The sequence below is a fragment of the Columba livia genome, chromosome 8 (assembly GCF_036013475.1).
Source record: "Columba livia isolate bColLiv1 breed racing homer chromosome 8, bColLiv1.pat.W.v2, whole genome shotgun sequence".
In the NCBI taxonomy this organism is placed as follows: domain Eukaryota; kingdom Metazoa; phylum Chordata; class Aves; order Columbiformes; family Columbidae; genus Columba; species Columba livia.
The window spans coordinates 33067925-33080186 of NC_088609.1; the positions used below are offsets into that span (position 1 = coordinate 33067925).

The 12262-nt window shown below is 38.7% G+C and overlaps 1 protein-coding gene across 3 annotated transcripts in view; it reads right to left on the reverse strand.

Moving 5' to 3' along the window:
- Window positions 1–12262, reverse strand: part of BRINP3 (BMP/retinoic acid inducible neural specific 3) — a 231184-nt gene that overhangs the window by 210525 nt on the left and 8397 nt on the right. For 2 of the 3 annotated variants that reach the window (XM_005508054.3, XM_065072810.1), the window contains exon 2: window positions 1488–1773. The exons of the other annotated variant lie outside the window; for it this stretch is intronic. In XM_005508054.3, the coding sequence (XP_005508111.1) occupies window positions 1488–1723 (236 nt within the window). In that variant the 5' untranslated portion in view covers window positions 1724–1773. The remainder of the gene's footprint in view (window positions 1–1487; window positions 1774–12262) is intronic. 3 annotated transcript variants of the gene reach the window in all.

Here is a 12262-nt window from a genome sequence, read left to right on the forward strand (position 1 = left end):
ACAGCTGGCTTTTAAAGTGCCGTAAATATTGGGCAATGCCGTTATGTTAAGACAAGCCACTTCATCAAGCATATTTCCAAATCACACTTTATTTTCAAAATGTGTTTAATTTATCTATATATGGCAAAGGAATCCACTGCAAAATTGACCTGCAACAGAGTGCCCTCTACTGCATGTATTTAGGAAAGGAAAATAAAGCAAGTTCTTGAAAAATAAAATCTTGACAGACTGAGAGCAGCAGATTTGACACAAGCCACTGGACATTGAACTAAATACAATATACATATAGTCATATGTCACTCTTACCTTCTTCTAAAGAGCTGGATACCACTGGGGAATAATAGTTTAAAATAGGTATGAAATCGGTACAAACTGTTTCATGGCTCTAAATGAAACCACCATATGTCTTTTCCATACTAATATGGTCTATGTTTATAGGTTGGAGAGTTATTAGGGAAGTTAAAAATCTGTCCTTTATTGCCCTGCTGCCACTCTTTTATCTTTGCTGCTGGGAGGCATCTATAACAATATGAAGTGCAAAAGTCTCTCTACTTACAGATTTGTTTTCTCAGTCCTTAATCTCTCATGCTCCCTCACTTCTGCCTATCTTTCTATTTGCTGCGAGGTCACTACTATTAAACTCAGCTCTCCTTTTCATTCCTGTGTCCTTGATAAACTTATTTGATGTAACTGAGTTATACCTCTTGTAAATGATTAAGAAGACATTTCACCAGTGCTGTTCCAAAAGAGTAAAAACTGACAGGTGACAAATGCATCATGAAAGCAATTTTACAGCAAGGCACAAATGCTCAAGCAGACCTATACTCTTGAAGCTTTCCCTTTTTTTCTTTTCTCAAACTAAACTGGGCCAGCCCAAAGCTGAGTTTTTTGACCGAACAAACACCTGCAGCTTCTGTGAAAATTCAGTGGTTCTTGTTGGTCAGTCCCTCAAGGATAAGAAAACTGTTTCTAAAAACAGTGGTACAAACTAGCATTAAACATCTTGAATCACATTTGAAATGCCCTGATTTGTACAATGAAGTCCATGCTTTGTCAGCAGTATCTGTGTAACCATAATTTTATCCTTAAAGTCTCAGCTTATGCCTTGATGAGCCACACTGAAAGCAATTGATCTGGATCTTGCTGCACAGTCAAAGGTGTTCCATGTTAGCCCTCTGCAATCAAAAATGGTGATTGAATACCTTGCAACATCTTTGAGTGTGTCACTAGGGCAGAGGAGGTAGTAAACAATTTTTTCCAAAGTAACATAATCAGTTACCAAAAATTCTTTAAACAAAATAGAAACAACACAAGCAGGCATTTCCATAGTACACAGTGCATATACGACCTTGCATATATTTCAGCAATTAATTTTTTGACTATGGATTTTTTCCCACATCTGATTCTTTCCTTTAAGGAAACCCTTGTTGATAATTTACAGCTTCTAAGGATGATATATCTGTAATTGCTTTCCCTTTGCTTCATACCTGTAAATCTTGTATCTTGTGCTAAATCCCTGTCGACTTCTGTCCACAAAATCTGTGTATTCCTGTGAGCGATGAAAGGGTCCCTTATCAGAGAGGAGCCAGTCGAAGGGGCTTGTGGCATGCTGATCCGAAACAGCAGCAACTGCTAAAACCCAGCAATGAAGACTCAGTGCTATCCACTCCCATAGAGCCATCAGAGAGAACAATTCAGCACCAGCACTGCATCGCCATATCATGCTTCCACTGGGGACTTAGAGCCTTCATTCTCTTAGCTTTCCCTCAACACCTAGACAAAATACACAGTCAATTAGATAAGCACACACTAGGCATCCCTTGGAAGTAGAAACAAGTTTCCTTTCTTTCAGCTTAAAGAGATAGTGGCCTCTACTTTATTACATTTTACATTAGCATAAACCCCACTAGGCTAGTTAACAGTGGAGTGTTTCAGTACTTCAAATGCTGTGAAACTAATGTCTTCATTAACATCATCAGTGATAATATTTACTGTTGAAGGGAAACCTTCACAAATTATCAGGGGAGGGATTGTTAGGGGTTTTTCCAACAATGTTAGTCATTAATGAAAAATATGCAACACGAGAATTATTGCCTGTTAGCATCAGTACAAAATCATTCAGCAGTGTCTATGCATAAGGCCGCAGTTCAGATATTGGACAGATGAGATTCAGAAGACCCAGATTGCTTTCTTTTTTATGTCCTTGAAAAAGTCACTGAATGGCTTGTCTTCACCACAAACATAGTTAACAGACATGCTATTCTGTTCAAACTACCCGAGCTGGACAAAGTGACTACATTGATCGATGGCACTGGAGCTACCCACCGTGATGAGTTCAATGGGTTATTCAAGCTCCAGACGCTGCAGTTTTCAGTATCCCTAACAGCAGCACTTGACTTTCAGTCCAATTCACTCCAATCCGATGGATCAGCCCAGAAACAGTATTTTAATAGAGCCTAAACAGTTGTTTGGGTGCCAAATAAAAAATCAGCTATTAGACATAGCTTCATGTAGGAACGTAGTGAAGACAAGCCACAGTTTCTCTCTATACCTCAGTTCCATGGCTGTGAAAGGGGATAATGATTCTATATCCTGCTCAGATTTTGTAAAAACATCTATGCAAGAGCATGAAGTTCTCAGAAATACTGAAATGACAAAGGTCCTAAATATATAGAAACCATCAGTTCTAGTTTTCAATGTCAAGTAAAACAACACAGAATTAGTTAAAATATATTAATGCGAGAGCTTTCATTTTGCTAGCTGATGAGTTTACAAGGAAAAACATTTTTTAATTCACATTCACTCAAAACAGCACTCATTATTTCATTTTTACAGTGCCCCTCGCTATGACTTTTCACTTGGTGGGAATTTTTTTTTTAACCATCAATAATTTAATTTGTAAGTGTACCCTAAATGAAGGATGTTTCCAATACAACAGTTCTGCAACTGCATACTCCGTGCCACTCGTCCGTTATAATGGAAATGGTGTAGGTGAGTAACTATGCTTCATGCGGATATTCAAGACATTAATATTCGGAAGAGTCTTTTCTATAGTTTATAAATATATCAGTTGCAGGAAGTTAACTGCCTCCAGAAGAACATGGAAGTTCATATGAACCAACAGAAATTTACAGTCTGAGAATATAATAATCTGTCTATACAACCAGAGAAATAGTCAAGGTCTACCGTCTTCTTCGGCACAAATGTAATTGTTTCTAACATGATCTGGAGCTGATCCTGCAATCAATAAATATGTAAGTACACTCACTAAAAAAAAAAAATCATATTCATGTATTTCATGCTGAGTATATGCCAAAGCACCGAGTTGTAACCACAAATGGTTACAATGACACAGTAGTTTATGATCATAAAACACAGATTGCATTAATTTTATAAATCCCTCTGAAATGGGATTTCAGGAGTTCTCTAAAAGAGCTCTCTAAATTTTATTTATACTCTCAAGCAATCATTTAAATGCAAAAAGCCTACAGACCTGGATATACTGTCTGAACTTTGAGTATTGTCTCCCTAGATTGGTACTTTCTGTCACGGGTTGAAGGTCATGCATGTGAGGTTACGTTATTGTGTAAGCATCATCACATAATATGAGAAAGCATGCACGGATCTGAAGCAAAACTGAAAAAGTGATAGATTGCTCTCCTGACCCACAAAAGTCATTATGACCATTTGGTTGTCATTTGCTGTCAAAAATTAGCTCAGCGTAAATGAAGAAGACGTGTCAGTCATTTCCCGACAAGCCAGACCAGCTTTTGCATCATGGCAGCATGAAAACCCACAAATACTTCTGTCTCTCTTCTTCTTACCAATCAGGCAAAAACCAACCAAACCAAACCAAACCAAACCACTAAACCACAAACAATGAACAACTATTGCACAACATACTCATTCACTTCTATCGTTGTTTTCATGGACTAGGAAGGCCCTCGGTGTAATTTCTTGACACTACCTGAAGCCACAAAGACCATAATGAGAATCTAAATTTTCATACTTACTTCAGTTATAAAATTGCTAGCTAAGAAATAAGCTTCTATTTTTCCTAAATTATCTTTTCTATTGAAAATATAATGTAATTGTTTAAATTACAAGAGGTAGTTTACTTTTTTGGGTACTTATTAACACTAAGGTGTTTCAGGTAATTAAACTGCAATGATGACTAATTGAGTCCCTTTTGAATACAAAATTATATTAGGATTGGAAAATTAATTACTTTGAGCATGTAACATCTTCCTAAAACTAGACCAAACAAGCACTGGAAAAGCAACAGTGAAGAGCCCTGCTCTGCACTTGCCTTAGTGCTACACCATGGCATGTCAGACATTAACCACCGGCAAAACACTTTCAGAGAACCTGCACAATTACAGAAGAAAATAATCACCTTGTTTTAAAGATATATGAAGGTATTTTCCAAAAGAGTATAAATATATGGCTAGACCTTAAGGAGAGTATAGCAATGTGTGCATTTCTAACTGATGCTTGTCCACTTGTCTGTGTTGTCCAGTCATTGTAGAATCAGTCTGCACAGCATTAATTCTCATAACACCCTTGAGAACTGAACTTTCACCATGATTTAACAAACAAGGAACCGAAGCATGAAAAGACCAAGGCTAAGATATTTTTAAGCTGTTAGAGGGATTTAAATGTGTATTTCATATTAAAAATAATTTAGAGAATTCCAGCCTAAGGAATTTTCCTAAGCTTGCAATGTGAAAAATATTACAAAATTTTAAATACTCAAGCTCTCTAATGAATGCTCATGCCCTAACAACATTTTTCAAATACTGGTATAGTCATGCAGAGCATAGGTTGTAGTTACAACAGCCATCACAGAATGCCAGGGAGGAACAATCTGAATTAAATTTAAATTTAAAGCACCTGCTGTTTTCAGGGTGGGATGTGAGAACTGAAAAGTAAATGAACACCTGTTAAGTAACAGAGCTGGTGGATTTCTCAGTGGAGAATACTCTCTATAGAGAAGACATCTTCAAACAAAACTGTTGTGTCAGAACTCTGCCTCTTTGAAGTGCTACCTTAGAGGGCAATTATCAGGTACAGATGAGCAACACAATTACTTTGTTATCCCCAGGGTTTCACCCAGCTACCACTTGCAAATGTTAATACATTTTTGGTCCTTCCTCTTCTAAACTCAGAGGTGATAGTGAGTTCAGAATCATAGTGGGCTAGAATCTTCTTTGTTAGAACTCTATTGTCTCCTCGCTGGTGCTGACAAAGAATGAATTCCACTCAGCATCTTCTGAAAGTACCATAGCTAAGTCCTAGCTTCCATGAACATGCAAAGGGTTTTGAAGACTGGTAAACCCATGCATTTACATCATCTGAGAATACAGTACTGGCAAGAGTGAAACAAACATTGCAGCCACTGGGACAAATTCCATCAAGCTTCAGCTGTGAACAAGAAGGCAGAGGTCTGTAGTATTTCCATTGTAATCCTATCACTGGGCAAATCCCACCAAACTCAGTCCTTCTCTTTTTGGGTAAATAAATTTTTCCAACATTAGGAATGGTATATAATTATGTATGGGTAGTTTATGAACTCACTAGGTTACTGTACCTAAAATAGTACAATAGTGCAAACTAAAGTGTCTGCTTGATCAGTGGGTTGAGCTGTCTTGCTTACAGAATCTTAATTGATAAATCATGGATAGTAAGATATACAGAGCAATATAAGGCCAGCCCAGACATGTGGACAGCAATGTTCAAGAAAAAGCAAATCAATAAGTTTAAATCCTTCCTAAAATGGTAACAGTATAAAATTTTCTCTAAAAGAAAAAATAAATTAAAAAAATCTGTGGTAATCTCACAGTATGCAACTTTTTTTTTTTTTTTTTATCCTAAAAGTTGAGAGTCATGTATAAATCAGATGTGCTAATATACAGAAGAGATTTAGCTACTAAATGGATCATTACTGGTCCACTAGTGGAGTAATATTTTATAGAAGAGTCAATAAAGCTAATGCTAGGCATCATCTATAGCTTTTGGGGGCCACACCTGCTGTTCTCAACAATCAAAATAAAATAACTGTACAACAAATGTACAGACACTTTTAATAAGGTAAGGTTGTTTGGGTTTTTTTCCAATATTTTTTTTCTACTATGCATGTTGGGGAGATGCTGTGGCCTTGCTCTGAGATGCTGTCTCCTGTTCCACACGAGCAATGTCCTTGCAATCCTTGTTGGCATCCAGCAACAAGCACAGCCTTGCCTCTGTCAATCCCTTTCTCTTTGCGTCTCACAGAGATCTCCTTCTGACAGCACCAGGATCTCTCTGAAGCTCTTTGGGATTTATGCTCACCAGAATTCCACAAAAATGCTGAAACACCCCCAGAAAGCCTCCCACTGAAAGTCAAGAATCCTCTATGCTGCAGTGGCATCCTCCTGGCTGCAACTTCCCATAACAATGAAATAAAAATTTGAGATTGTTATTCTCATATACATCCTTTCAAAGGAAAGTAATAAGCAGCTTATCAGGAAACATTATGTTCATGTCCCCACAGGAGTCAGAAACCTTAATATCTCTAAGATGGTGGGTTTTTGTGCAAAACACAAAGCCTAGTTTTCTCTGAACTAATGAATAACTAATAAGTATATATTCCTTTAAAAACAAACAAAGGAAAAAAACCCTAAGAACAGACTGAGGAAGACACAACCAATTCTGTTTGTAGGCAGTTAGATTTCAGTAACATCGTAATTTTATAGTCTATGAGGTTTTTGGCACTCCATCCCTCCATTCATTTATCAGCTGTAGGGATCTCAAAGTTACTGCTTTTGATGAAGTGTGATACTAGGTGTAACAGGGTACACTTGGTATTTCTTTTAGATTGCACACCACGGAAAACAGGAATGAAGTAAATTCTTTATTTTCTAACGATTACACAAAATTCCCATGCAAACTCCCAGTGACCTCAACTTTGAATCAATAACAAGAAGCAACATTTTGTTCACTGCAGCTGGATTGAAAGCAGTTTGAGCTCATAGAAGGCAAGATAAGTCAGAACTATTTTTTCAGAGATATTTTGTCACTGAAAAATGGAAGGACATTTTGCATAAAGAATAAAGCAACCGTCTGAGTCTCAGAAATAACTTTTATCTGCTATAAGACCTTGGGTTTATCACTTTATGTCTCTTTGCTTCCACTTCCTCATCTGAAGTGTGATGATCACCTTGCCCCTTTTGTCAAGCATGACAGGACCTACACCTAAGAACCCTCTGTTTTAATCAGTGATTTTTTTTTTATTTTTCTTTTTTCCAAAAAGCAATTTTTCTCACGTTAACAACTTTAAATGAATGAGACCTGGGGAGGTGCCTGTCCTTGAAATTCTCACACAGTCCAGTGTAAATGAAACAGCCATGGAGCTGGTCACATACTGGGGAAGAAAAGAGCAGAAAGTGCTGCCATCAAGATCAGTTAAAGGAGAGAAGGGTATAGCAGAGAGCACAAGGGCATCTCACTTTTGCTCTGCACTACTCTCAGCCACCACATGGATTCTGTCCTGCAAAGGAAGATACTCAAATCCACAAAATAAGCTCTACCAAGCTGAACTTAATGAAGGGCAGCAAAAGGACTGTGGTACTGAGGGGGACTGTTCTGTCCTGTCCTCAGAGGTAGCTGTTTGACAGTGATCAGCTTTCACAGATTTTGAGAACCACAAGAAGCCTGGTGCAGTAACAAAAGAGCCAACATGTATGTTTGTTAGAACAAAGAAACAGAACAGGGGTTTTGGGAGTTAAAGGATGGAGAGCTCTCCCTGCACCAAATACAATACTCATGAGCTGCAGGCTACAGCTTGTGCCATTATGCAAGAAGGAGAAGGCATCTGGATAGACAGAATATATTTGTCAACAGTTGATTTTCAGTGAGAGGGATTAAATCAACTTGTTCTCTGTTATTCATTGTGAGCTACAATAAGTCCTGACCTAGGAACTGTCTTCAGCAGAGACTCAAAATCTGATATGTTGGCAAGTCTGAAAGGAGAAAATAATTCTATGTCTAACATCCTTAGCTGAGTTTTACATTCCCGGCTTAAAAATAAGTGAGGTCCTGGTATCTGCTTTGACTATGTGCATGCTAAAGCAACATCTTTTCTTTATTTAAATAGAGCTTCTTCCACTGCTGGATGTCAGCTTTCTTCTCTCCCCTCTATGTTACACATGAGCAAGACCCCTGTAACTACATCCTTGGAAGCTGAAACAAAGAACAAACAGGATGTCTGGGGGCTTGGGGGTTTTTTGTTTGTTTGTTTGGTTTTTTGGTTGGTTGGTTGGTTTTGGTTTAGTTTGGTTTGGGTTTGTTTGTTTGGGTTTTTTTGTGGTTTTTTGTTTGTTGTTGTTTTGTTTGTTGGTTGGTGGGGTTTTGGTTTTTTTTGTGTGTTTTTTTTTGTTGTTGTTGTTTTTTGTTTTGTTCTGGTTGTTTTTTGTAAAAGCTATCCTGCTACTTTTTCTTCATCACAACCTTCAGAGAAGAGGAGCAAAAATAAAATGCACCTGCAGACAAAGTGAACATATGTCAGCCTGACCTCTGCAGCCATTATCAGGTCTGCCTGCAACAGGAGAGATGATTGCCACAAGTTACAACTTTTGCCCATGAAATGTGCCTTGTCCCTCCAGAATTTCACTCCTGCAAGTGCCTGTGAGTCTTTAATTAGATGTACACATGTGCTTTTGATTGCATCCCAGTACAGCCAGTGCCAGTCCCCTCAGCCCTTGAAGTCCACACCGGCTTTCAGATGTGCCAAGGTAATTGTTTTAGTGCCTGATGTTTGTAAAAGACCTATCTTTTTCCTTTGCTGCCAAGATCATAATGTATAAATTCCCTCAGATGCTTATTCAATCTGTTAATCTAAGTTCATCCTCCTGTGCAAACGGATCCTTATGTGTCTTAGCTGATGACCGAGGTCAGAGTCCCTAAATTGCAATTTTAGTCTTTCTACCTTAATGAGTGAATCTGTTCCAGCAAGGAACACACTGAGGGGAGAAAATTGGCTGTCAGTGTGCACAAGTGGGCCTTAGTGGTCCTGAGTGGCCTCATCTGGGGCTTTTACCCATCCCTGGGGCTGACTGGGGCTCCTGAACCTTCAGTCCCTGCCTGGGTGGTGCTGGTGTGGCTGTCCCAGGCCTTCCCCTGCACTTGGGCCGGCTGCTTCAGCCTTTTTTCTGTGCTGGTGAGCCAGGAGGAGCTGTGCTCCTTGGCCATGTAAAGACAGAGCACACAGTTTGTCAAAGCACTTGAGGCATCTGGAGGCCTCAAACGTGAATCGTGTAGGTACATAAGAGAGAGAAATCACAGAATCATTTTGGTTGGAAAAGAAACCTCAAGATCATTGAGGCCAATCATTAACCCAACTCTGGCACTAACCCATGTCCCTAAGAACTTCATCTCCGCATCTGTTCAACATTTCCAGATATGGTGACTCTACCACTGTCCTGGGCAGCCTGTTTCACTGCTTCACAACCCTTTATGTGAAGAAATTTTTCCTGATATCAAATCTGAACCTCCCCTGGCGCAACTTAAAGGCTGTTTCCTCTTGTCCTAACACTTGCTATGTGGGAAAAGAGACCAACACCCTCCATGCTCCAACCTCCTTTCAGGCAGTTGCAGACAGCGAGAAAATCTCCCCTCAGCTCCTGTTCTCCAACAGCTCCAGTTCCCTCAGTCACTCCTCATAATCCACCCAGTCTTCACGATGTCTCGGTTCCTCATCTTTAAATGGGAGATAGTACCTAAGTCCTTGACAGATGACATCCATCAGTCACACAGGGAGCTAAAATGAAGTTAATTCCTGGAATGCCTAAACATGACCCCGACCAAGCCTGGGTTTTAGCTGACCAGTATCCAGGATGCCACAAAGCCACAGAAAAACCTGCTGCTTCAAGAGCTTTAAACCTGCTCCAGGCTGGATGACTCTACAACCATAAAAGTTCACAGGGGATCAAATCTTTATCTTTCGAAGTCCACGTCTGTGCATGGACTGTCCCATGTGGAAAATATCTTTGCATGTAGAACTGTGTGTGACATTTCAGTTTTAAGTCACTCTTCCATTGCACAAGTTGCACTAAGCATTCTCCTAATTGTCCAAAAATGTTCAGCTAAATTTCTGATAGTATGAAAAGAATTAGAATGGGAACAGAATATGCTCTATTTGAATAAATTTGGGATCTGCGCTACAGGAAAATAAAAAGAACAACATAGGGAGAGTTTCTGGTCCAGTATTTCCTCAGGCACAAGCTGACATATATCACTGTGACATACAATTTTGCATACTGGAGCATTTGAGTTTGTAGAAAAACGTAACAGGAGACAGATAGTTAAAAGCTTGCATTCTAACTTACTGGAATTTTTTTAAACTCAGCACATCCTAAAAATCTGCTATGATAATCTCGTCAGGTGTGTTTTGATGGCTATTAACTGTTTCCTTAGGATTTGCAAAGAATACACCCTAGAATTAAATATTAAACTATCACTGGAACATCATGAAGTACTAGTTCTAGTAGTATATCTCCTTTCCACCCTTAACTGTTAGTCTGCAGACTAACAGCTAAGTATCACTTGGCTAGGGAAAGAGCGTGCATACTAAGAGACATGTAAGTTAACTGTATCCAGTAAACCACATCAGAGTAACAAACAGCTCTTACCGGTTTAATTTCATCCTTCCGCTAGTCTTAAAACCTAGGGCTGTTTCAGTTGTTGCCTTCTAGAGTGGGAGGACGCAACTATTTACAGGTTGCATTCTAAGGCTTTGGCTCTAGGTTTTCCAGTCAGATGTTCAATCCAAATATAACTGATTATTCTCTAATGCAGAAGGGCCCCGTCTAAAGGGAGATGGGGTGGGAGGAAACTTTGCTCACCAACGGATTGTTGAGCTGAAGAAGATTCAGTTTACACAGGAAGGAGTATACTTGGACCAGAGTTACCTTGAAGTGTAGCTCTGATTTTACTGTGTAACCATTGACAAGAACCTTAACTTTTTTAGTTACAATTTCTGTTCATAAGATTGGGAAAGAAGACTACTGTGAAGCCTGAACAATTAAAGTCTACATAGCACTTTCAAATCATTGAATGACAGAAATATCATTAAATAAAAGGAAGATGTTCATTCTACTAATGGAGTGGCTGACTATTCTTGTTGTTTCTTAAATTTCTGTTTCTGGAGATGCTGCAAGAAATCTTCTGAAAAGGATGGAGTGAAAAGAAATCATCAGTCTCAGACAAAAATAGAAGTCTTTTGAAGCTGTTTAAGTGCTAATATTGTTTGTACAATAATGAAGAGAAAAAATAATGGTGTGTAGCTGTTCTCTGGTCTTAAGAAGAGGGCCAAAGAAGCAATGAACTCTATTGTAATGGGGACATATTTACAGAATCCAGTTTACAGTCTAGATTAATGTACTTGCATCCCCTCAGATATTGCCTAAACTAATCCATAAACTTGTTCATGCCTCAAAATGTCATCACAAAAATAATGGTGGGTTTTCTTTATTTCTAAGAAAGAATTTCTCAGTTTAAGATCTCTGACTCAGGCATGGGATATAGCCCTGTAATTTCAGCTAAGTGATATCTGATCAAGGGTTCACACTCTCCTTGATTTTATTTTCCAAGTGAAAATGAGTGGTTATGGTTTCGACCATAGTTAGAAATAATCTCCATAAAGATCTAATGGCATGACATTTTTCTTCCAGTGCACTTTTCTGGATACGCTGCAGTTAGAATGGATATTTTATACATTTTATATCTTAACGCTGATATCTAATAGAATGGTAATGTTTTTGTTTTGCTCTTCTATTATGACTTTCAGACAAAAGTACTCCAGCATTCATAGCATATTTTACAGTCGATTTCACAGATGGTGCAGCTGGTTTTCAGCTGGTGTAAATGGATGGTTAAAACTCCTTTCAGGTTCCTAAGCTTCAGCCTACTTATGCTAGCAGTAAAAAAATAAAAATAAACTTATACCACTGCTGTCCTCCTGCCAGAAACCACTTGCTACCTGTTGTGGAAGCTCTTTAGACGGGACTCACAGAGGATTCAAGAGACCATGGCTCTACATTTGATCCTACTGTAAACTGTTGCATGACTTTTCATAAGTCCCTTTGTCGCAACATTCTAAGCCTGTAGCTACTAAATGGGCAGCAGCCAGATCCTCTTAAATGTTCATGTTGCAGCTATTATTTTTTTATAGCGAGAGCAGGGACTTTATGGCTGGCTGAACAAAGATTCAAGCCTCAGCAAGCCA